The 26,238-nt window shown below is 57.6% G+C and overlaps 1 protein-coding gene across 1 annotated transcript in view; it reads right to left on the bottom strand.

Moving 5' to 3' along the window:
* Positions 1–26,238, bottom strand: part of PHACTR3 (phosphatase and actin regulator 3) — a 205,201-nt gene that overhangs the window by 79,887 nt on the left and 99,076 nt on the right. Inside the window, exons 2-4 of the mRNA XM_035025495.1 lie at positions 15,216–15,377; positions 11,601–11,678; positions 5,377–5,559 (exon numbers count right to left, since the gene is read on the bottom strand). Of these exons, the coding sequence (XP_034881386.1) occupies positions 5,377–5,559; positions 11,601–11,678; positions 15,216–15,377 (423 nt within the window). The remainder of the gene's footprint in view (positions 1–5,376; positions 5,560–11,600; positions 11,679–15,215; positions 15,378–26,238) is intronic.

Below are 26,238 nucleotides of genomic sequence, written 5' to 3'. Positions count from 1 at the left end.
AAACTTTGTTTATGTCCAGGGACAGAGAGTCAATATTTTAGGCTTGGCAGGACAAGAGGCAAATCCAAGAATATTACATAGGTACTTCTGTAACAAGAGAAAAAGCTCTCCCTGCCCTTTAGCCTGGGAAGTGCTGCCCAGGTGGTGGGTATGCTTTGAGCCCATTTATCACCCGCTGGATACATTCCAAGACCAGGAGTGCCCAGTGCGACAAGAGGGTCCTGGTGGGCTGGGGGACAGCTGCTGTGTCCGGTTTCACTGCACCCCAGTGACACCTGGCATGTCCTCGGTCTCAGCTTGGACAGCTAGCCATGGGCTCAGCAACTGGTGGAGTCCCAGGTGGAGGTGGGACGAGCCAGGTTCCAAGCAGTGGGGAAGGGTGGCCACCGGCCAGGGAGGGGCGGTCTCCGCTCGGACTGGGTTCACAGTGCCAGCACCCTTGAACGTGCCGTGCAGACACAGGTGGCAGCCAGAGCTGACCGACAGCCTGCAGTTTGCCATCCCCTCCTCTGCTTCAGAAACCCGCATTCCAGAGCATTCTAGAAGCAGCGTGAAGGTGTATCCCCTGCTTGATGCTATTTTGGGCTATAGAATATTATGGTTAAAAACATGTCTGGGATCAAACTCCAGCTTGCCGCTTCTGGGCTCTGTGGTCTCAGATAAGCAACAGCCTCTCTAGGCCTCTGCTTTCTCAGCTTAAAAAAAAAAAAAATTGGGCTATTAAGAAAATACAATGAACATAGTACATGCTTTCTGAATGCCACTTTCCTTTTTAATTGGTGCACTCATGGGAACGCCAGAGTCCGCCCCTGCCCAGCAACAATCACTGAACAGCCACCGGTCCCGTTCAAAGCCAAAACAACAGATCCTTCTGGGCTTCTCAGGGGATGCTCTGTTGCTGGTGTAGCACCTTCCCAATAAAACCAAGAAAAACAAAACCACCCCAAATACAAGGGTCCAAAGTCAACCCAAACCACCAAACTCAAACTGAGGGTCAAAGAAAACAATGGTCAGGATCTTTGACAGCATTTTCTTCCTAAGATATTCGTGATGTTTGGATAGGACTCCCACTACTCCCCTCCAAACCCACTCAGCAGTTGTGGGCACGTGGAAGCCACAGACCCAATTTGGGTGTTCCCACCTGGCCAAGGAGTTGCGTCTCTGAAGCTGGGAGCTTCCTGACACACATGTGGTCCCTCTCTCTCCCCCAGCATAGTTTGCAGAAGTCTGCTATTTAAAAGAAAGCAGCTAACCCTCCAGGACACAGTGAACACCACAGCAGAAGTCCGCAGGGGGTGCCTGAGGACACAAGGACATCCCATTCTGGGATGACATTTCCATGAACTTCCTGGGGCCAAGAAGAGAACCCAGGCACTCCCTTGGGTTTGAGCACTCCCCTGGCACAGTCGCTGCCTAGAATCCAGCTTTCTCTGTTACGCATTACTAACAGCACAGAGGGATGGGCCCACAAGCAGGTGGCTCCATTGGGTGCTGATGCGCAGGGTGTGGGGACAAGAACGAGAGGAGAACAGCATTTGATCACAGCCGGTCGCCCCAAGCTCTGTATCAGGCCCTGCAGACCTGGGACCCCATTGTGCTTTAACTACAGCAGCCCCCCCTTATCTTCAGGGGATACGTTCCAGGACCCCCGTGGATGCCTAGAACCATGGAGAACGCCGAACCTGACGGGTCTTGGGTCTTTTCCTCTAGATGCCCATCTAAGATACATACAATTCATAGATTTGGCCCAGGAAGAGATTAACGATAACTTGTAGAACAGAATAATGATAACCACATCTTGTAATAAGGGTTCTGTGAATGTGGTCGCTCTCTCAAAAGATCCTACTGGGCTGTAGTCACCCTTCTTGTAATGCGCGAGGATACGAGCCTATGTGAGGAGATGCCCCTCGCGGCAGGGGCACAGGCCTGGCACTGACCACTAGGTTACTGTTGACCTACTGGCCGCACGTCAGGAGGAGACGCATCTGCTTCCAGACAGCGGCTGATGACGGGGAACTGAAACCACAGAAAGCGAGGCCACGGATGGGGGTGGGGGCCACTGCATTCACCACGTAAGGATGAAGCCCAAAGCAGGTCACCCCCATGGCAGCACAGAGGTGGCTCCGCAGACCAGACTCTTGACCTTCACAGAAGGGGCCAGGCAAGGGCAGGCAGGTGAGGCCGTGTGGGGGGCGGCCAGTGGCCATGGCTCTGCGGAAACATCAGCTCTGGGGGGAGAGGGGGACACGTTGATGGCTGGAAAGAAGCTGGCTGCACATGAAGATCTGGGTGAAAGCTCATTTTTAAATGTTGACTTGCAATTTTTTAAGCAGGGAGTTTAAAGTCTGTTAGATTATAACGTGCTCCCTCCCCGAAGGGCTCTGCTCAAGCCCAGGCTTCTCAACAGAGACCTGGGCCCCAGGGGTGGCCAGTGTTCCTGGGGCAGAGCTCCAGGCCTGCAGGGCTGCCAGAGACCCCGGTGGTGACCTCCCCCTGCCCCCCCCCCCAACTCAGTAGCAAAATGCAGGTGGACCCACATCCCCAAACACACATGCTGACAGAGGCGGGACGTCTGGGGCATCTGCAGGCAGCTGGATCCTGCGTGTTACATGCATTCGTCCCCGAGAGAGGCTTTTACTGTGAGGACGGAGTACTTGGGGTGTGTCAGGATGGAGTTAGGGGATTCCGTAATTTTAGCAACCCTGAGAGGTGGGGCGGCATTATCCTCATTTATAGTTGACAACACAAGCTCAGAGAGGTTGAGGGACTTATCCACTGTCACACAGCTTAGTTGAGCATTCAGCCATGTGTCAAACCCGGGGTGGCCTGCTATCAAACACGTTGCCTGAATTCCCTAACTCCATACCTCAGGTTAAACGAGCCGGTGGGGGTGTGTAGTGCTTAGAATGGAACCCTGCACACAACCTGTCTCCGTTAGAGATTTCAGACTGTTCTCCATGTTCCCGTACTTTGGTTTGCTGAGTTTTCTCCTACGTGAACTCCAGCTTTTCATTTAAACTTGTTTATTTGGGGGAAAAGCCCTTCACTACCCTCCATGAGAAACCCATTCCCCTTGTGCTAATGAGAACAAACATCACCATTAAAAAGTTTTCTAGTGATTCGCCATGTGCCACCTACGTGAACTCTCTCCTACCCCAGGGACACAGGACCCCACTGAGGGCAGGGATGGGGTGTGCGGCTCGAGGAGGACATCGTCACGGCCCCACACGGACCAGGGCTGGTGGTCTGGCTCGCTCCCCAGGCCCTGGCCCACCCTGCAGCCTGCTGCCCCTCGCACAGGGTGAACCCACGGCGCCTCCCCATCCCCTGGGTTCCAACGGCCTTCAGCTCCTCTCTCTCCATCTCACCCTGGCTCTGGCCACACATACAAACCATTCATTCCGTGGAAGTCCCGTGGTCGGCTCTGCTCCCTGGCTAACCACAGCCCACCGAAACCCAGCCTGCGGGCTGCTTCTGCAAGTACGGTTTGCGGGCACATAGCCACGTGCTTTCATTTGCACATCTTCTGTGGCTGCTCCCGGGCTACACGGAGGGACGTGGTTTCATCAGGAACCTTCTGACACAAAGGCAACCATAGTTACGTGGCCCCGTGCAGAAGCAGCTGTGGACCCTGATTTCAGTCTTTGCAAAGGTTCTTCCCCCATCAGGGAAGCTCTTTCCTTCCCTCTCTGCCTGGCCAATGCTATTCATCCCCGGGCTGCCCCAGCTCCCAGGCTCAGGGAGGAGCCCCGTGTGCACGCCCACGGTCACGGACTTCGCTGAAGAGGGTCGGCAGGTTTGCTCACCTCCTCCCATCACTCTGGGGGACGAGACCCAGACACGTTCGCCATTATGACCCCCGACCAACAGACCGCCCAGGAGAAAGTCCTTAATACAAACCTGTGGTCACAAATGAACTCTGCGCTCAGGAATTCCATCCCTCCACCAAGCATGCAGAGAAAGAGAGCACCGGAGGTTGGGGAGGGGGCCAGGCAAGGGCAACAGGCACATTCGTCCGAGCTGAGCAGGCAGAAGGAACCAGCCACAGAGAAGCGCCCGGCAGCAGCGGTGAGCCCCGCAGAGCCAGAGGCTCTGTGGCCAAGGGCAGGGCTCGCCTGCAAGGACCCCAGGTGGAAACACACCACCACCCTCACGGAGTCTGGTGTCTGGGGACACCGGGACTGTCCCAAGGGTCACAACCCTTCAGACCCCAAACTCCTACCACATCCCACGCTGGGGTGAAACCAGAGAAGCACAGCCACGCCCAGGACGGACAGAGCAGACCTCTCGGCAGGGGCCTGCCGACCCTGGAGGGCTTTCGCTGGCCGGGGCTGCTGGTGAAACGTGGAGGCGCAAGCCTTGTTGGCAGGAGGAGGCCGCAGAGAACAGATGCCCACCTGGCTCTGAAGCCAAAGAACCCGGCGGGCCCGTCCACACAGCCTGGACTTCCAGCCTCCCACACGTGTGAAGACCGCCCGGCTTCAGCCCCCACACCATGCCTGACATATTTTTGCCTGGCTACTTCACGAGGGAAAAAGCTCCCAGCTCGACAGGGAGGTCCCCCTGAATATTTCTATAAAAACGCTGCTAATGGGTCCGAAGAAGAGGGCACAGATATTTCAAAGCACCCAAGGGCTCATTTGGTGGGTTCATGTCTGGTTACGTCTCCACCTTCCTTTTCTCTCCACCTTTTCCCTCAGCCAGCACCTGTCCTGGTCTAGTCGATTAAAACCACCACCACGGCCCTCACTGTCCCCAGTGACGACCCAGCGCGGCTCCTCCTACCTTCGAACAACCCTGAATACGAAGCACTGCTGTTCCCATTTCCCGGAGGCTGGAAATAAGGCTTCGAGCAGCACAGCCAGCATGCCCCACGGAGACGCGGCGAGGAGAGCCCGGCACGTGAGGAGCGAGGCATTCGGCAGCCCTGCCAGCACCCCGAGGCTCCAGGCACCGTGTGGCAGGCACGGAGGCCAGGCTCCACGGAGGAGGCAGCCCCCTGCTGAGGATTTAGGCCACTAGGAAGGTCCCTCTTCCTCATCCTGCCTCACAGTCTTGGGCTCAGCTAAGATGCTCCCACTGGACACTGGCTCCCTTGGAGAGCATTTTCCCGCTCAGAGGTTCCCAGCAGCAAGCAACCACGACCCAGGAAGAGTGTACATGGGGAGGCTACCTGTGAACGTCTTCAAGCACCGACACCGCCAGGCTGTGCCAGGCTTGGGAAGAGCAGTGGAGAGAAATGCTCTGGCAAATGCTGAAACCCAACCACAGGGCAGAGCATGGCAGGGCCTGGAGCCCAGAATGCTACCCGGGGGGCCACCCAGGCCAACGGCTGTCCCGACAGCAGCTCAACCCTGCACGGTCTATGGCCAGTACCTGCGTCGTCAGAATAGGAGTCCGAGGACAGCGGCTCGTCCAGGGAAGACTGGTCTGGCCCAGTGGCCAGAGGGCTTCCGGGCGGGGCTTCTTCTGAAGTCAGCGTCTCCTGCTTGGGGGTGGAGGGCTCGCTCTGTGAGGTCCGGGGCCCTCCGTCAGGGCTGCAGGCTTTGCTTTCAGCATCTGCAAGGAAAGCCAGCCGTCAGCCAAGCCCACATCTCCCTTCCTACATGCTTTCACTCGTGTGAGGGGCCTTCCTGGGAAGTGAGCCACCCCAGGCCCCGGCATGGTACCCCAGTCCCCTGGTCTGTCCACTGCCTGCCCGTGGGAGACTGGCCAAAGCCTCCACCCACATCGGTACCCCCGTTCCCATGCAGGCCTCTGCCCTCTGGCTTGCTTTGGCCAATGGGGCCATGAGGCAGCAATGCCTTCAAAAGTGCCCGCACGCTCCCACAATCGAGCCGCTGCCTGTCCTCGCTGCTGGGATGCGCCGGGCCAGCAGGCTGGGGACGGGAGGCACAGGTACAAAACGGAGCTGCTCCCGTCCGGCCAGCAGAGGCCAGCCCCAGACAGAACCACACATGCCAACAGCTGTCTGCCCTGAGGTACTGCAGGTGTTACGGAACATTCTTGCAGCTACAGGTAACCAATCCGCTCCCGCGCCCACCGAACGGGGTGGGACCATTGGTCCCCTGGCACGCAAACCATTCTCCGTCGCCCACGGTATGCCTGGGCCTGCATCCACCCCCGGGAGAAGGCGGGGAATAAGAAGAGTCAATCCCAGCTGGGTCACACTCTGAGGCACTGCAAGCCCAGGACTGAGGGGGCTCAGAGCAGGGAGTCCCTGGGTGTAGACAGGTGGCCTTCTCAAAAGAAATGACCCCAGGCTCCCAGCAGGGCTGAAAGGAGGACTCAGTGGCTCCCCTTGCTTGGGGCTCAGTTGCTGGAAACTTTGAGGGTCTGGCCTATGATGGGTTGATCATCTCCAACGTCCTATTTTACCGAAGAGGGGCTTAGTGCTCAGGGGCATAACTGGTCCCATCCCATGGCCACCAGATGGCAGGTCTGGGCTCAGAGACACAGCCAGCTGATAACAATCACCACTTCCGAGATGCAGAGCACAGACCAGCGCATGAAGCCCCGCACGCCCTGCTCAGATGCCACATCCCGTGCACAAGGCCACCCTGCACAGAGCAGCACCGCGGGGTCACGAGCCTGTCTCAGGACAACTGCCTCCCATCACTGTGCGGTGTTGGGGGTCGATCTCAGAGTCAGAGCTCCCTTCACCCCAGCCAGTCTCAACCCCCACCTGCTGCCCTCCGGTCCTCCAACAATGTCCCTTTCACCCCAGAAGTGGACTGGCTGGACAAGAAGTAGAAGGTCAAACTCCCCATGCACCCCATCCCACGGCAGACGTCTCTGGCGTCCACTTCCTCACCTCGGAGATGGGGAGAACGGCGTCAACTACTTACTTCATGGCACCCATGTGGGAATTATACGGGCTCATCACACAACACACCTAGCAGAAAGGAGGCCATGTGCTTGCAATCATCCTTACTACTGTTGATGAACTCTGACGAGCAGGACTGATGGCCCAGCCCCTTGGCTGGGCGCAGGTGCCCAGGTAAAAGCAACAGGCTTCCCCAGGGGAGCCCTCACTGCACCCAGGACGTGGGCCCAGCCCACGGCGTGTGACCCCACAGGGATGGGAGTGGTCACCATGGCCCGCACGCCCCCCAAGGCCACAGCCCTCTCCCTAGGAAGGGCAGAAAGGTCAGCCAGGCTGGAAGTCTGGAGATCTGGGGCAGGGAAGATCTCATCTCTGCACCCGTGTCCCCTGACCAGAGGGTCCTGATGAGGGGTCAGCAACCTTTCCCAAAAAAGGAGAAGGCCAGTATTTTAGACTTTGTGGGCCACAGGCCATCTGGCCCATACTGTGTAGTCTTTGTTGTTGTTGTTTGTTTGTTTGTTTGTTTTTTACAAAAAACACTTTAGGTTTAAAAACCATGACTCAGCACAAGGGCCTTCCAAAAACTGGTCCTGGGCCAGGAACAACGTGCAGACTTGCACCAGAGTTCGTCGACCAACCCCGAACCAGGAAAAGACCCAGACGCCAGCCAGGAGAACACACCCAGTGGACACGATGAAAGGTCGCAAAGCTCAAGCTCAAAACCGTACTTCCTCCCACCCTTGCTCAGGACCGGTTTACACGTCCTCCCCATACGGCTGGGACAGGCTCTGCCACCAGCTTACTTGGTCCTTGGCAACAGAGGACAGAGGACAGCCAGCCTCGCCAGAGACACCACATGGGTACCCAGCAAGCTCTGTGTCAGATGAACGCACACCTTCACCAGGTGAGACCGCAACCCACCATTTACAGAGGCGGACTCCGAATCTTAGGACAGGCCATTTGCTGCCAGTGACGGACACCCCCCCCATCACCACCACCAACATAGCGGTCAGAACACTGAACCTGGAAGGCCCAATGGTCAGCAGCCTGCCACCAGCTCGGCAGAGGCTCCACCAGACAGGCCGTCGGAGCATCCTCCACCTGCGTCCCAGCTCAGGGCACCTGCAGGACTCTTCTGGACCATGCTCAGAGCCCCCGTTCACAGTCCTGCTCAATGAAAAGTTACAGTTCCCAAAATAGCGCTGCTGGCAGGGCGGTTGCTAAGGAACGCTGGCTGGGGCGGGGGGAGCTGTGGGTGGCTGTCCCCTGTACCTCGCTGTTCCGCCAGCCCTCCCTCCAGGCCGATCTCCATCGGATGCCCATCCTCCCCGAGGGCTGTGGGGGGAGCACAGAGCGGAGCACCTGGGTTACACGGAGCAGCCGCGGTGACCGGGAACGTGCCGCAGACTCGCACACACGGCCCCCGGCCACACAGAAGCCACGCGCTCTTAATTTGTCACTCTCCACCCCCACCCCCTCCAGGAAGGAAACCTCGTGCCTCCCAGGTCAGTGGACACAACACCAGGGTGACAGCAATCTCTTCTATCCCGTGGTAGAGGGCGAAATTCCTTCAGTTAAGAGAATGCCAGGCAGACACCTTCGGGAAAATGGAGGAATGTGCAGGCTCCTAACCTGCTGCCTTTGGGTGAGGACGGAGTGGAGGGGCCGGTGGGGCGCTGGCTGGCCCCCACCTGTCACTGCTGGGTCAGAGGAGTGTGGCCAAAGCAGGGAAGACAGAGTGGGGGAAGGGTCACCTCCTCCCTCCCCCCCACACCTGGTCCAGGTCCTTCCCAGATTCCGGTAGATGACCAAACTTTCCAGAACAGGAAGAGGGGTGGGTCAGGCTGGTTCATAAAATGCTCGGGTTCACAGGATCACAAAACAACACCCCCAGTGAGGGACACAGGCTCGCCCCCCCACCGGGACTCTCTCCTGCCGGCCCTGCCCAGGAGGCAGTTCGCACCGTCATACTGCTCAGCTTTGCGGGCAAACTCCCAGGTGACAGACATGGGGGGGTGGGCATGTGTGTGGGTGTGTCCTGGCCAAGGAAGCTCAAGTGTGAGGTCGGGGGCGGCTCTGCAGGGTCTGTGCTCGAGCCCACGGGGGCCTCTCTGGGCCCCTCGGTCACGGTCACCCACACCCCCCAGCCAGGTGCCTGCTGGGCGTGAAGTCCTGGGGACAGCCCTGGGCGTAGGCTCCGTAGCATGGCCGGCCACAGGGAGGCGCTCCGGCTGCAGACACGCGCCTGGTTGAGAACAGGTGGTGGCAGCCCAGGAGTCCTCCATTCAAACCCAGGAGGGACTCACCCCGCACCTGCACCAGACAAAGGCCATGGGAGGGGAGGGGGCTCACAGCTCCGCTCCCAACCCAGAGCCGGGAGGGGGCTCCACACCCTCACCAAGGATTCCTAGCAGTGAGCAGGAACGCTGGTTATCCCAACACCAGGATGAATGAGGGGACGCACATGGCCTGGCTAGGGCTGGCCTTCGCCCCCAGCGGGAAAAGGCATTTTCTAAGCAAGTGCGTGGCAGAAACACCAGTGCAGGGCAGTCTTTACCCCAGGGGCCTGCTGCCAAACACCGTCCTAGATCCCCTTGTCCCTGCACACTCAGGGGAGGGCGCACAGGCAGGAAAGAGTTCCACAGAACAAGAGCACGTCCCCCTCCTCTCCCCGACCCCAGGCCCCTTCCCAGAAGCACCCTACAACCCTGCTAACACGTCACCCTCAGCAACCCCCCCGGCAGGCTCGCTGCAGACCCACTCAGCCCACGGCCCTGCACCGCCCTGGGCTTGTCACCCAGCAGCTTCTGGGGGGTGCAGGGAAGATGCAAGGCTCTGTCAGACCGGGGCCCCCTCCCCCTTTCCAGTATCCCTGCACCTCACCCACCTTCTCCCCTTCCTCCATGGGGCTCTGCTCACGCTGCTCCTCCCGGCTGGAAGATGTGCCCCACCTCCCCGCACTCTCTGCTTCTCAACTTTGATGGCACCAAAGCCGGAGGCAGCTGGGAGGTTTACAAAGCACAGATGCCTGGGTCCCACCCCCGAGCGTTTAATTGACACTCTCCCCAGGTGATGCTCGTATGCAGCAGGCTCTGAGAACCGGCCTGTTCTCCTTTGCCCTGGGGTCCCACTGAGACATCACGCCCTACCCCCGCCCAGGCCGGGACCCGTGTCTTGTTCTCCAGATGCTCAGCTCCGCTGTGACTTTCTGTTGATCTGTGGGATTATCTACCGTGGCATCATTCCGTGAGCGCATTTCCAACTCTTGGGGAAGGATGCTGTTTGTTGGACCCACCTGGTTCCCGGTTCATAATCACTCAGCCAGAGTGTGATCTAACGTGGGGGTTGGCAAATGACACGCTGGGGGCCAAAGCCAGACACCGCCTGCTCCATGTGGCCCGTCAGTCCATCAGACGACATCTTTAACAAAGGTTCAGAGTTTAGGAAAAGCAGAGCCCCCCTTCCATTCTGCAGCCACCCCTTTGTTTTTCTGACAGGAATCAAATCCACACCTCTGTTCCCTCTTCATTCACCAGCGATGATAATTTCTATGATAGATGATAAACAGGCCTTTAATGTTGTTCTCATCTTCCCTTCCCCTTCCCCAAGGTCCAAAGGAAGGTGTGTTGGCAACATATTCAAAATGCAGAGTTCAGAGCTGCTTTGTCCCATCCTGACTAAAACAGTCCGAATTTCCATCAGCAATGACATTCCCCCAAATCTGAGGGTCAGACTTTCAACACCGGAGTGCCACAGCCCTGGGGACCAAGCGACCCATTCACACGCAAAGTTCTATCACCCAGAGTAAGCACTTCCACGCCTGGTTTCCCAGGAACGCGGCATCATCGAAACCCTTCCCCCTGCGGCTGAAGATGAGAAAGGAGAGCAGAGACCACCGTGGGTTTGAGAGAGGCCAGAGGCAGAGCCTGTTACACATCGGGGTACCCCGGCTTCCCTGGTCCTGAGACCTGGGCCAAACCACACAAACACTGGACACGGAGACAGGAGTTCCACAGGCTCGCACAGCCTCGGGGAACTGACCCCACGAGGCCAGGCCCCCCAGTCGGGAGGCAAGAGCGTGGTTGGGCTGCCGAGAGAGCTCCCGGCCACGGCGAGGTCCGCCGACACCTGAGTCTCCGGAAGAATGAAGCACGGAAGGTGTGCGGCAGGATCCGAGTCTGTGCCTCCTCGTCACCGAGAGCGCAAGACCGGGCAGGGAGGTCCAGAACTTTGTGCATGAACGGCGAGCGGTAACAGCCAGTGTCAGCCACGGGCAGACGCCCCCGTGGTGAGACCGAGCAGAGTGTGGACGGCGGCTGGGCCCTGGGCTGCGTGACCCCGGAGCGACCCCTCCTGGACCCTCACGTTCCTCATCTGCAGAGTGGGGTCAGCACGGCCGAGGGGCTGGGGGCACAGGGAAGGGGTGAGGTGGGTCAGCGCCCAGAATACCGTCGATGCTTCCCAAGGGGTGACAGGGTACTAGAGGGCTGTTTGAGTCAAAATAACCTGCCCGAATCAGGGGTCATGATGGGAACTCAAAAAAGAGGCCAACGCCACCAGCTCGGGGGACGCAGGATGGAGGACCAGCCCACCCCTTCGCCCAACAGGTGACTGCTCTCAGCTCTATGCCCCGTGCACAGGTGGCCCAGAACCTCAGGACGGGCCGACAGGGAACGGCCACTGACAAGGCCTCCTTGGGCCCAGCCCCTGCATCTGGACACCGGGCACCCCCGATCGCTGCTCCGCCCTCGACGGGCCTCCGGGCCCCACTTACCCCGCTCCATCATCTCCAGCAGACCCTTCTTGATGAGCTCCTCCCGACCTTGCCTGCCGACCATCTTCTTCTCCAGCACTGCACAACACAAACATGCTGGTGAGTCACGGGCACCACGGGCCTGCCTGCACGCCCCGCTGACCACAGGGGCCCGCGGGGTTGGGGGCCACGGTGGCGGGGGGGCTTGTCCAGGAATCCCAAGCTTTCCTACCACGGGGTCTGCCGAGCGTTGCAGATGCACGCGGAAGGAAGCCCATTCGGCGGGCTACTTGAGGCAATAATTTCTGTGATTCATCTGAAAAGCGACGCCTCGGATAACCTTATCTTCCCTAAGCTGACTTCCTGTCCATTCCCACCCTTTGCCCAATGCTCCTGAATGTCCCCACCCAGGACCGCATCTTCTTTCCACCCCCAACGCCCTGGGGCACTTCTCTACGGGTCCTGTTCTCTTTAGCTCACTACATCCTGACAGCTCTTGGGGTCTGTCCACAGAATGGTCCTCTGTGTCACTGCCCCGCCAGAGGTGCCTCCGATAAAAACCCCAGCTTCAAGCTTTCAAAGAAGTCACCGAACAGGGAGGGAGGGACCAGCCTCCCCCACCCCAGACCCCACGGTTCTGGTTCTCCTCAAGTCCTCCTCAGAACAGCCTTCCCGCCGGGCAGCTCGCCCCAGACTCCAAGCAGGGGCCTCACTCTGCTGGACAGCCTCTTTTCTTTATTTGTCCAGAAAACGATTTGCCTACAATAGAACTCGGTTTCCAAATACCACCCCATGCAATACCTTGGACCCCATTACAAACACGTAATGGCAATGAAGTTATGTATTTAAAAATATTTACTGAGCACCTACTATGTGCCAAGTGCTGGGTATGCACTGAGGAGTCCCTGGGGAGCAGAACCAATTCAGCCCCTCTCCCTCCAGGGCTCTAGGGGCCTCTGGGGGAAGCAGGCAGTGATAACGGGGCTGTTCTAATGATCAGAACTAATGAAGCGTTTACTGAGCACCTATCTGTGGCAAGCATGGGGGAGAAAGAAAGGTACGGCCTCTGATGATGGGCATCTACAAATGGGCGAGTGGAATGACCTAGAACAGGAGGGGGTCTGGGAAACCGGCTGTGCTGGAATGTCAGGGCTGGCTTCCCCGCAGGTGTTCACACTGAGAGCTGAGCATGAACAGGGAAAACCCAAACACTGGGAAGAAGACATTTTCAGGCAAAGGGAACATAATGTCCTTTCTTAGTCCAATTTCCAGGAGCCGGAAGTATGCAAGAAATGGAGAAATTGAACCCTGACTTGGGGAGGTGTATGTAGAGAGGCCGTCGTCTGGTCTAACAGATGGGGTGAGCAGAACTGGGGTGGAGGTCTGAAGAACCAAGAGACCCCATGGTCTGGCCAGCCTGGGGTGGTGTTCACACACAGGACAGCACCCGCCCTGACTCCTGAGCCTCCCAGTGACCCAGAGAGGCAGCTGCGAGGGTCTGCTGTCCCCATCTCGGGGGACTGCCCCCCCCCCCGAGCAGGTGCCGGCTCGGGGCCCCCTTCCCAGACCGCAGTGTTGGGGAGTCATCCTCGTCACGCTGCCCATGCTCGCCCTTCCTGAGCCGCTGTTGGCTTCGTTTGTCTCTTTAAATCACGTTTAGATTTACTTCCTCATGCTAACCAACAACGCCTGTGAAATCGGGGATTCGATATACTGAAATAAATAACATCCCACACTTTGGGGGGAGGAATGGTTTAGTATAAATAAATGAAAGGCAGTCCTGTTCCTCAGATTTCCAAATGCCTGATAAAGGGCCCCCAGGTGGGGATCCCGCAGGTATTAACCTGCAGACCTTCAGTGCACCTGCAGGGACCCCCAGCATCCTGATGAACTTACAGGTCACTCCCCTGCAGCACGGTGCTGAGGGGGCCTGGGGTGTGGAGTCCGCAGATGCATAGCTCCAGCCTCCAATTCTACGACCCAGAGCACATCAGGGGCTCCCGAGGTTACAGAGGTCACCGTGCCCTGGCCCCGTGCCTTCCCCAACTCAGTGCCTTTGCATTCCCTCTGCTATGATGCTGTTCCCTGCTTTTCTCAAGGGGCCAGTTAGACCTGGGCTCAACAGTGTTCCTCACCTGAAACTTCTCAGATCACCCAGCCCAAAGTGAGACCCAGCTCTGCGCACCTCCTCCCCAGCACCTGCTCAGCTCCTCTGCGGCCCCGCCAGAGCCGTGACGTCTCCCGGGCTTGTGCACACGCTCGCTGGCCTGTCGCCCCCATCCCCACTGGGCGGAACGCTCTAAGCGCGCAGGGCCCGCGTCCCCCATCTACTCTGTGCCTGGCACACAGCAGGTGCTCAGGACTCCTGCAGTGACACTGATCTGCTTTCATTCTCCACACGGAGGACTGGTCAATCAGCTTCTTGGGGGGTTAAGAAATCATTCGTAAAACATGTAACAAGTGTGAGTGGAGGGCCTGCTGCTGTTAGCAGCCCCTTCCCCGCCCCCATCGGCTCTGTCTCTGCAGCCTGCAGGGCTCCGAGGCTGCGCAGGAGACCGGGGCCCCGGGGACCGCTAGGGAGAGCAGCCTGAGACCAGCACTTCCCAGGCTGGTCCCCAAGGCCTAGACTAATTCCACGGCTCCCTCACTAATGGTTTCCAGCCGTAGCTAACAGTATACGGCTCAGCAGTGTGGCCCAGGGGGAGCCGAGATGCGGTCCCCCCTGGGGTTTGCTTCTCGGGGCACCGACCTCCTTCCCCTTCACCAAGGACACCCTGTCACCCGGGAGCCAAACCGGAGCCAGGCTGCCAGGGCTCACCCCCCAGCTCTGCGGCCTCCTGGCTGCTCGAACCTGGACCTGGCTCCCCGCCCCTCCCCGAGCCTGCTGCCCCTCCCCAAGACGGGCGGGGTCCCAGGAAGAGCGCTGGCCCATGGGTTGGCCCTGAGTGTTCACTCGGTCACTACTTGCCATCACGGCCAGCAGTGGTGTTGCCACTGCATCTGTCCTCCGTGGTCCAGGGTCCCGACCACAGTTCCTGGTGTGGATGCGAGAGGGCAGGGGCAACGGTACAGCCCGTTGCAACCCAACTTCCCACAGAGCTGGGACTGGCAGGGTGTAAGGATGCAGCCCAAGGTGAGTGAGGGAAGGAGGCTTCTGGGTCCTTTGGTGGGAGGGCCTGATAACCAGCCTCTGCAGGAAGAGCTCAGGAGCCGGGAGACGGTTGGCTCTGGTTTCCAGTAAGAGGGGAAGCCTCCAGGAATCCAGGCCAAGACGAGGGCTCGGACCCTCCCAGTCACCCAGGGGGCTCCTGGGGAGGGCAGGCCCCGGTGTTGTCAGAGTGTGGTCAGCAAGAACAGCTTGTCCCAAGCCAGCCTCCCCGCCCTGGCCTGCAGGGACTCTGAGACTACATCACCAAGGTCCCGGTGACTTGTGTTCCGTGGGTCTGGGCGGTGAATGGGTTACAGGTGTGCCTGGTGCTGACCTGCCCCGGCCAGGAGGTGACCCGAGAAGGCTGAGCAGCTCCTGCCATCAGGGCCCACAGAGCTCAGCCGGCCCTCCCGTGGGGGCTGGGGAGACAACGTCAGCATGGAGAAGCACGGTGACCGGGGCACCAGCTCCCTCACCCCCATGCTCACCGGACGTCGTCTGCTTCAGTTTTTCGTTTTTCTTCTTCCTCCATTTCCAGGGTTTGAAGATCCTGCCCAGGGTGGCCAGTTTGCTATTCCTCCTCACCGGGGGAGTTCGGATCCCTGAGACCAGATATTCGGAGCGCGCTGGGGGGGCTTGGTCCATCTCATCTGGGAGGGGAACATTGAGGAAGGGCTCACGTGATCACCAATCCTACATGACCCAATGGGCGGTGGAGGGGGTTGCCGAGGTGCCTCCCCTCCCCCAAGGGGCCACCAGTGACTCTCCAAAGCCTGGGGTTCATTCCCATGGGCAAGTGCCCACAGGTGGTATGTACCAGCACCTGAGTTCATGTGCTCGCTTCTACAGAAACCCTCCCCCCCCGGAGCCCTTCTATGGCCTACTGGAAGCCCTCCCCCAACTTCGCATTTGGCCACAGCAATTTGAAGACTTGTCAAATTCCCCTTGAAATCTCTCCCACCCCAGGATCTTTGCCCAAGCTATGCTTGGCTTCTGTGCTGTTCCCCTCGGCTTCTTTGCCCTGGAAACATCAGCCACTCGGCTGAATCTGACTTTCTCTGCAAGTCTCCACCTTCTCCTGTCTCAGACAAGGTTCAGAGCCTTGCCTTCTGCTCCTAAAGTGACCTGTGCGGGTACCAAGGAGCACAATGGTCCCTAGGTGCCTGCCCTCCCGCTCAGCTGTCAGCTCCCTGCCCCGGACCTCAGCACAGGCCTGGCCGTGCTCCTCAATGAAGAGCCATGGAAGGAGTCCATCCATGAATGGTCCAAGGAAAGGAGCTCTCCTTTGGATCCTTCGTTCAGAAAACTAGGCCACTTTTGCACTCTGTGGGACGCACACTCAAGGTGCTGTTTGTCACACACAGGGGACGGGTATCATCGACAGGCCACTGGCTAAGTCGCTGATCATCCCTCCCCTCTGTGACCTGTGTACCGACATGGAAGGAAATAAAGCAGACAGGCAACTTGGCCAAGATCGATTGCTAGGTCAAGAAAATCAGCACGTTGGGGCACCTGGGTGGCTCAGTCGGTTAGGCAACTCCCTTCGGCTCAGGTCATGATCCTGAAGTCCCGGGATCGAGTCCCGCATCGGGCTCCCTGCTCGGCGGGGAGTCTGCTTCTCCCTCTGACCATCTCCCCTCTCATGCTCTCTCTCTCTCTCATTCTCTCTCTCAAATAAATAAATAAATAAAAATCTTTAAAGAAAATCAGCACGCAAAATCACACAGCATATGCCATCCACGTGCGTAAGGGGGTCGTGTCCCTGCGCATGCTCTTACGTGCAGAGAACACATCTGCGGGGCCCTCAAGCCACGGGGGACACACGCTACTGGGGGGCCTGGGAGAGAGGAAGACATGAGCTTCACCACTGGCCCTTCAGGAGTTTATGATGTGTTCACGTTTGAAGAAAGAAGATTTGTTAGAATGGAAAACAACGCAATGGGCAAGACCGAGAAATCAGAGAGCCACGTGAGAGCGACCATTGCTGCTTCCACGGCTCACTGGGACCCCCGTCTGCTGAGCGAAGCTCAGACCAGAGCTCGGGCCAGTGCCAGGAGGATGGAGGAAAAAGCTTCGGTTGACCCAAGCCCCTCCTGGGACGGGGAAGGGACCTTTCTCCTGGCAATGATGAGGCTCCAAGTGCCCTAAGTTTTAATCTCTCCATATCCCTTGGGCGCACGTTCACAGACCCACCAGTGCTCCCCAGCATGGTTGCTGGTACACGTGCCCAACCCTGGCCAGGGCACCCCATGCACACATGCTGCCCAGCACACACTTAGCTCCACACCCAGTGGGCTAATTCACCTCACTGCTCCCCATAGGCAGGGCGGGGAGCCTGAGTTTATACAGAGCTGAGAGGCCCCAGAGGGACCCGAAGATGCCGGCAGAGCAGGGCTGGAGTGAGGGGATCTCAGGAGGGTTTTCAGCAGAAGGAGGCCGCCAGAGGGGCCAGGCCCTGCGATGGGCTGTTTGCGGTCAGATCTAGCTCAGTGCCCCACGTGATGGGCGCCCCAGGGACGTGCAGCCCCGGCGAGGAGCAGCCAGGCGGTCCTCAGGGTCTGACACCTGTCAGTAGCCCAGGGCTCATGGCAGGCCACCAGCCCCTCTGAGCCTCGGTTTCCACATCTGTAAAATAAAGATAATGGTCATCCCTGATGCCTAGTGTTGAAAGAAAGATCCAGGGTGACCACAGGGTGGCCACGGAGACTGGACTCTTGGGTAAACACATTTAATACTAGTTCATTGAGAGCATGTTACAATCCGTGTAAAATAGTATTATCTACGTTTTAAGGTGCTATAGACACTCTGATTAACGTACCATGCTAGCATGGTGTCTCCTGGTAGAAATTTTCAGGGTGACTTATACAAGGAACACAAGAATTACAATGGAGGGAAAGTCAGTCCCTGCTTGTACGGGTCAGATACTATCTTACTTCACCCTCACAGTACATTTCTGAGACGCAGACTTATATCCATTTCCTAGGCGAGCACACTGAGGCTCAGAGCCATAAGCCATCTTGTTGACTCACAGAGCGAGGAAATGCTGGAGGTCGGGCATGACCTTGAGCAGCCTGACTCCAGAGACCCCCCCCTTGTATCATCTGGGGTGACTGTAAATTTGTGTCCAGGGCAGGACACAGATGTGTGAGACGCCAACAAAAGGCACAAACCAGGACCACCCCAGCCAGCCCGGGTGTGTGGCCACTCTCTAGCTGTTACTGTTAACTGCAGAGCGGAGACCGTTGTCTGCAGTGGTCAACAGAGCAGCCCCGTGTGGAAGAGCAAGCCTAGGGGTGTCTTGTTTGAGAAAGCAGCTTAGTTGAGCTTGTTTTCGTCTGCGTCCCCAGCACCCGGCCCCCAGCGGGGGCCCAGAAAGCAAGGGCTAGGGAGTGATGTGCGAGTCACGGACCCCTCCCGCCGCCATCTATCTCCCCAGCTCCATGCTCCAGGCGCAGGATGCGGATGGGTCCTTCTCTTCCCAGATGCAGTTTATTCCATGTTATTATCCTCTCCTTTCCTTCCCACCCACAGACGCCAGATGGGGGCGGAACTGCCAGAGCCACATGGCCCCGGAAGGCTGCTGTCCTGGAGGCATTTTGGCACAAGGGGGAGAGAACTGGCCAGGTCCCCCCAAGCCTCTAGGCTGGTTTGAAGATGAAGGTGAAGATCCCCAGAGATGTGCATGGGGATAATGGACCATTGTCATCACTTGGTTTATAACCCACAAAAGATGGGTGGCAACTACCAGAAACACAGGGCCCACAAGATGAGCGTCTGCAGAAATCGGAGGAAGGGGAGTCTGGACAGGACCACAGTGTCAAGGGCTTAGAGACACCACCTGGGCACCAGAGGAGGGCACACACATGGTTCTGAGCTTCCCAGCAGCCAAAGCAAAAAGGGGCAGCACACAGAATAAACCACAAATCAGACCCCAAATCCCACCCCATTGGCCACCCACATCACAGTGACCCTGGTCCAGGCCACCAGTGGCTCCCCCTAGATGCCCCACAGGTGTTCTAACCGGCCTCCCCATGGTCCCACCCACCCCCCCTTACAAACACAACTCTGGTCACATCAGTTTTCTGCACATTCCCTGCCCTTTCCCTTCTCCCGTAGCACAAAGTGCTGGTTGATGGCCAAGCCCGGATGCTCCCCGATCTGCATCCCGTGCCCACCCACTCATCTCTGCCACCCCCCACCCCCACAATTTTATTGTCCTCATCACTGCAGTAACATTTCTGGCACGCCATGGAAACCAGTATGGTATAGTTGTGCAGAACGCAGGTGCTACAACCAGCATCTGGGCTCACATCCTGGCTCTGTCAGTCACAGATCAGGGCAGACGTGCTGACCCCATCTCCTCCCTGCACCCTTGCACCTGCCGTGTCCTTGCTGGGGAAGCGAGGGCACGGGACTTCCCACATCCTTGCCTGGGGCTCGGCCATGTGGCTCGCTTGAAGCGGAGGAAGGCGGGCAGAGGGGACAACTGTCCCCCCTCCTCCCCGGCCCCTTCCTCCTCCCCACCAACACCACCATCTTTATTTGAATGCCTTGACTCCCTGCTCCCCCCACCCCACCTCTGCCCCTGGTGGCTGGAGCAGGTACAGGGTCCTCACACACAGCCTGGAGCACAGAAGGGGCTGTACCCAGAGGCTTGAACTTGACCCAAAATTCAGCAGGAGCCACTGAGGGATCTTCACCTCCATTTACCAAATATCCAACACCCTGGCCCAGGACAGACACCTTCACCTGAGCAACTCCTTGGGGCGCCTGCTGTCTCCAGGGGAGCAAAGCCCAGGTGGCAACAGGCTCCAGCACCCCCCGCCCCCTGGGAGGAGGTGCCCTCTCCCCCCACACCTCCCCCAGCGGGGCTCAGGCCCAGGGCCTGGCCCAAGGACAGAAATTTCAGAAGAGACGCTGTAGCATCCAGTGAAGGATTCTTTACCGGAACCTCCAGGGCAGAGAGGACGTGAATGTGTTGCTGACCGTGTGCGTGGGGGTCCGTGTGAGCAAGAGGTGGGTGTGCGTCCTCCCGGACATGGTGTGGCCCCACTCACTCAAGAGTACGCAGGAGTGGCTGGGGCCCAGCGTGCCGGGCGGGCACGTTCCCATACATGTGTGTCCGCAGAGGGACGGTGGGGCTTGGCACACGGGCCCGCGGCCCTCTGTCTCCAGCCCGTGAAGTCAGCCAGTGTCTCTGGAGCTTGGGAGGAGCAAACTCCCCGCGCTGGGAGGCTCTGGGAGGTGCAAACACATCAGCGGATCCCTCTAGCCTTGGAACAACACAGTGGTGCTAGGCCAGAGCCACCTCTTACACCTGCGAAGCATTAGCAGCTAATTAACCAAAAATGTTTCCCCACATCTGCGTGAGGAAGTAAAATATGCCACCACAGGGTGGGCCGGGGCCTCCCAGGGTTCCCGAAGAACAGATGGGGCAGGTGGCCGGCCCGGCTGACACCACACAGCTGGAGCTGAAGGGGCAGGCCCCAGCCCGCACCCCCGACAACCCCAGCCCTCTCCTGGTCCCCTCAGGGCCACACTGTCCCCTGGTGCCCGACCCTGCCCACCTCCCCCCACCAGTGGATCCCACAGACCTGCGGCCAGGCCCTGTTCTAGAACAAGGCAGGGAAGGACACCAACGCCCCCATGACTGAGCTCACTAGGCTACCGGGCTAATTTTCACGCCTGACCCAGGGCCAGCTCCTCTCTTCATGATAGTCCGTCCATCCTCGCTCTGACAGCTCTTGGATGTCATCCTGGGGCCTTCTGTTGATGGTGGTCATCTGTCTTTCCCACCGGAACCCACGAAGCCCCGTGAGAACAGAATCTGTGGCTGTCTTGTTCACCGCAAGCCCCTGCCGTCTCGACTGGTGCCTGGGCCCCAGCTGGTTTTCAAATAAACCTGTTTGGCCTGTGTATCTGGGGTGTGGGGCCCCCGCGGCCGGAGCCTGGACCTGGCCCCCATCCGTCTGACTCCAAAGTCCACTCCTTAGTGAGCTGGGGCATTCCTGCTTCCTCATCTTCTATCCATGGACCTCCTGTCTCTCTCTTCCTGCCCTTCGCCTTTCCCCAAAACACAGCGGGGGGCAAGCCCCACCCACCGACTCCTGGGTGCCGCCCGCCGCGTGGCTGGCCTCGTGGGGAAGGCAGGCGCCCTCCGCATCAGACGCCCTCACTCCTTCGCAGGCTCGTTCGTCAGGTATGGGCTGCGGCCTGCCGGGGGCCAGAGCAGCTGGGCGGGAAGCCGACCTGCTCACGGAGCAGGAAGAAGACACAAAGATGGAACCAAGGAGGGAACTTCAGAATATGGCACGACTTATGTCAGAGGTAAACCAGAACGGACCAACACAGCAGGGCCTCTGTTTCCTTAGTGAGCCTTCCTTGCCCAAAAGAATCCATCTCTCGATACTCAGTGACCACCTTCTGAGAAAAGCACCTGCTGGGTGTGAGGCAGAACAAAGAGGTGCTGGACCCCCCTGCCCTGGCAGGTCTGCTGACCACAGAGAAAACCAAGATGCCTGGAATCACCAGGAAGAGCCAAGTCAGGAGATGATACCTGCAGAGGACGCAATTCTTCCTGCCTGGGGGGCGGCATTTGGGGGCAGTGAGAACTCAGAGGGCCGCTGGGGGGGGCAGGTAATACTTGATTTGGGCCTTAGAGTTGAATAAAGGGTGCAAATCCATCACTGCATGACAGTACATGGTGTCTGGGCAGTGGGAATTAAGGCAGGGAAACATGATCTGATGTCCCCAGTCTCTGAGGTTCAGAAGAAGCCCAGTAAAATCCCCACATAGGAAATAGAGATGCCAACTTTCTATGGTGCCAGGTAATGACCAATACACACAAACACACACACACACAAGCACACACACGCATGCAAATATACCTACCCAAGACTGCTTTCTGTCATCACCACCACTGACTACACATAATAGGAAGAATATAATCTCAAAGTAAGAAAGGCATCTTCTAGTTAGAAATATATTGATAAGAGAAAAAGTAACAATGCTGTGTCATCCTTGGTGTTCCTCACTGACCAGCGTGGGTCTGTCCACTTGGATCTGGGAGCCCTCAGCTGGAGCTCGGGGTTTCTGGAATGGGAGTGAGAGGGGAGGCTGGGGCCTGGCCAAGAAGAGCCGCGTGGGGCAGAGATGGAAGCCCTGAGGGCGGGCAGGCACTGAGGACCAGAGCTGTGGAAAGGCCTCAAGAGTGTGGTGTGGATGGCTGGAGGCAAGGACCTGGGCTGCAGGCAGGGGGGCCCTCAGAGAAGGGACAGGCAGGGGGAGGGCAGCAAGTGTCGGCACAGAAAGGAGGGAAGGACCCAGAGATATTGCTGAGACAGAGTCCTCATCTGAGCCGGAAGACCCATCAACATGGGACATGAAGACACAGGGAAGAATCGGGAAAACCAAGATCGGCCACAGCAGCATCTCTGGGGTACTTGCATGTTGTGTGACAAGCCCCATCCTGAGCCCCTACCATGAACGAGCTCATTCCATTCCTATCAAGCCCCTAGAGGGCAGGTTACTATTTTCATAGCCCCCATCACAAGGACGCAAACGGAGGCAGAGAGATGGGAAATAATTTTCCAAGGTTAAGCAGCGAAGGTGAGCGTATGCCTGGAAGTCAGGACATCCACTGCAAAGGCCCTCATCCTAAGCCCTGCGTCAGACCACGCGGAGCGGAGGATGACGTCACCGTTATTGGGGATATGGGCTTCGGGATGAAAGCCGCCTGGAACAGAGAGCATCGTCAGGGCAACGCAGAGCCAAGTCATGGCGTTCAGCATCAAAAGACCCCTGGCTTGTGTCCAGCCTGCAAAAGGTGTGGCTTGACATCTGTCTACAAAGAGGTGCTGAGTGTTTTAAGTGACCCATCACCGAAATGGGTCTGAACCTCCAAAACCAAATTTTCAAAATGGACTTCAAGTCTCCTGGATGTGAAAGTACTTTTGGTTTGACTGTCTCCACTCCTCCTGGAAAATTCTCAAGTGACAACTGAAGAGCAGGACACGTGGGGCGTACTGATCAGTACAGGCAGAACCAGGACCACACCCGAACACCGTCCCGGAAGGAGGGAGGCACTCCACGTCATCACGGCTGGGGATGACGGCGGGGACTGGCCACTGGGGTGGGCAGGAGGCCAGTAGGGAGGCAGGAAGAAGGGTGAGTTTATTCAAAAGGGGAGAAGAACTTCCAAGGGCTGATGGCTCTCTTCCCAGAACCTCTGCAGGCTTTTCCCACTGCTCTGCCAGCCTGCCCATGAGAAGCAGTGACCGATCACAGCCCCTGGGTGGAACACCGCAGCCTCCCCAGTACAGAGGCCATGGGCCCCCACAGCAGGTTCCCCTCCTCCCTGGGCGCCCAGCACGACACCTGCCATGTGGAGTAAATGAACGAAGGAGAGAGTGAATTAATGCGTGAATGAGAGAGCTGGCTCCTCTGCTGTAGGAAAACAGAAGTGGGATCAGAGTGCAGGTCACTGGTTATTAACAGCGACCTGAGTGACCTCCGCGCCCCTGGACAGTGGGGGATAATTACAATTCTGAAGCAGCGTCCAGGCTTCACGCTGCCTCACCCCTTCTCCCGGCTGCCACCACAAGCAGCCCTTGACAGAGATGGCATCTCCTTGTGGGCCCTGCTCGTCAGTCGAGGGGCTAAGAAATCCAAGAGCCTGGCTGGCCAAGCTTCAGAGTGAACAACGGGCCCCGGAATATCATGAATTGAATGGATGCTTAACTGTAGGAGAACGCAGTTTTGAATGCCCAAGGGGAGCTGCCAGATTCTTTAGCATGTCTGTTCCAAGCAAACAACCCCAGGGGGACAGGGACTACCTTTCCAGCTCCATTTCACATTTAGGAAGAGGAGGCTGAGGGCAGGACCCGTGCAGGAAGTCACACAGCTGGTAAGTGGCAGGACTGACAAGGGAGCCCAGTGGGGCATGTCACCAGTGTTCCCCAATGCACGTTCCACAGGGACCTAGCATGGGAGATGCTCCGTGGATGAAGGCAAATGGGAAAACAATGTGCACACTGAAAGTCTGCCACATACTATCACAGCAAACAAAGGCTCTGAGAAGTCCTGCAGTCAGCAACACTCTATTCAGCTGTTTAGCCAACCTTTCCTACGCAGATGGATCAGGCCTGTTTACGCCTTGCTGCCCAGACAGCCATAACCCCACGCAGGCTGGGGCAACAATGGATTTGGAGCAGGAGACATGAGATTAAGCAGTCTAAACGTACTCCTGCTAAGCAGTGTTCATGACAGTTTATTTTTGGAATATAAAATCTTGTTCCCAATACCTGTATTCCAAAGATAATGGGGATTCTCTAAGACCTTCGCAGAAGTTGGGCTTCGAAGCTTCCCACGTCCCTGAGCATCCTCCAGCTGCCCCAGGTCCCCCACAGGAACAAAGCAAACACAAAGACCAGACAATGAGCACCATCTATACCCCGACACCAGTGGAGGGAAATCACGGCATCACTCAACTGGCTTCTTTCTTCCTCGCGTATATTGTGGAAAAACCAGCACATCTGATGAGAAAGCCCACTGTTTAGCATCAACCCCATAATTCTGCCAGGGGTCGCTGGCGTCTGCCAGGCATATGGCCAGTTCTCCAAGTGAAAATCAGCTCAAATCTGTAAAAATCAAGTGGGTCTGAAACGGCTGTGTGGAGTTTGGAACTAGCAATTAAAGCACAAGGAGGATGGGATCAGGGAGGGAGAAAGGGCGGATCGGGAAAAGCACCTCTGCCGTCACCAACTCTGACAGTTGCTGGTATTGGGCTTAGCAGGAGGGTCTGTACTTGCAGGTCAGCAAACGCTTACAGAAACTGTTGAGCAAGAAGCCCACAGACTTTGCAAAGATCCTCTTCAACAGAGGAGAGAACAACGAGCATTTCAGAGGGAGGATAAACTATCAAACAACGCTCCGGGAGACACCAGCATCGCACTGTGAATCCAGGCAAATAATATCATCCACATCGTCAAAGCCCAAGTTCCAGCCCAGACTTTCCAAACCGAAGTGTAAGATGAGGTTCTTACATGCCAGTCAAAGCTTAAAGACAAATGTTAATTTTTTAAAATATGCATGCGTTAGCATTTTTCCGAGGAATTAAACACGTTTAAATGCTGGGAAGATTCTGAGCCAATAGATGTATATTTTGAAAACGTGTCCCACATTCATCTTGCTGAGGTCAGGGTGGGCAAATGTTCCCTGTAAAGGGCCCGAGAGAGCATACACATCTCTGGTGTCGTGGGCCATCCAGTCTCTGTTGTGACTGCCCAGCCACTGCATGAAAGCATGTGCAGGTGACACCTAAGTTAATAGGCCCAGATATATTTTAATGAAACTTTATTTGTAAAAACCAGTGGAAGGTGGATTTGCTCTGTGGGCCACAGTTTGCCAACTCCTACCTTAGGCGGTCCCTTTGGAAATGCCTTCAGGGAGAAGGTACCACTGGATGCTCGAAGAAAGAGGGTAAAAAGGAATGGTTTTGGCTCAGGATCCCTAACCTTCGCTCTCACTCCTGACTTCCGGGGTCCAGGCCAGCGTCACTCTCCACCTCCAACTCTGCAGCCTCCGCTAAGCCTGCCCCCTAAGCAGACAGGCTCTGTGTCACTTCCCGGCTTAAGGTCACAGTGGCCTTTAGGATGACACACAGGGCCCCAACAGTGACCCCAGATTCTGGTGTCTGCTTTCTTAAGCTGGCCTCGCACCACGCCCCCTGCCTCGCCCCACTGATTGCTGGCCTCCTCGGCTTCGCCCTGCTCAAGCTCTCCCAACATGAGGCTGCCCCCGTGCCAATCCCTCTGGAGGCAACACTTCCCTGATGAACTCCTACTCACTCCTCACGGTCCCATCCTCCATATCCCCGTTAGGCTTCCTGTTACGTTTTTCACCATAGACTTCAGTACAATTTAGAATCAGCTATTGATTTACCTGTTCATTAGTGGAATGTCCATCTCGGCTATTTGACCAGAAGAGCAGGGACCACGTGTGCCCCATGTAACTGCCTCCCCAGGCCCCAAAAGAGAGCGCAGGAGGGCCCAGCAAGGTCTCCGCAAGTGTTTGGGGAGCAGAAGGGAAGGAGAAGCGGACTCCTCTGTGCTCGAGTCCACGGTCCCTCCCCGTGGGGAACGCGTGCAGGCGCACCTGAAGTTTATAATCCGACGGAACAAGACGTGTTTCTCAGGCTTTGCCAAGCTGCGCTCCTTCCTGAATTTGCTGACTTTTTAGCCACACTACGTTTTTGCCTGGCGCTGCCTCCTTCTGGCGCCTCCGTGGTTGACTTGTGGCTGCCCCTGAGAGCAGAGGCCACTATGCCGAGAACCTGCAGTGTCCCTGCTTTTGTTGTCACCGTGGCTCCTAGCGTCGCCACAGGCCCCGTCCTGGCCCGGCTCCCCCAGCAGCGGCTGTGACAGAAGCCACCTCAAGGTGGACACAGCCGGCCCCGCCCACAGCGGGCCCCGCCCACAGCCGGCCCCTCCCCACAGCCGGGCCCGCCCACAG

The sequence above is a fragment of the Mirounga leonina genome, unplaced genomic scaffold (assembly GCF_011800145.1).
Source record: "Mirounga leonina isolate KUSES-001 unplaced genomic scaffold, KU_Mleo_1.0 Mir_195, whole genome shotgun sequence".
Lineage (NCBI taxonomy): Eukaryota > Metazoa > Chordata > Mammalia > Carnivora > Phocidae > Mirounga > Mirounga leonina.
The sequence above is the reverse complement of the archived record's forward strand: the minus strand, read 5'-3'. Positions and strand labels throughout refer to the sequence as shown.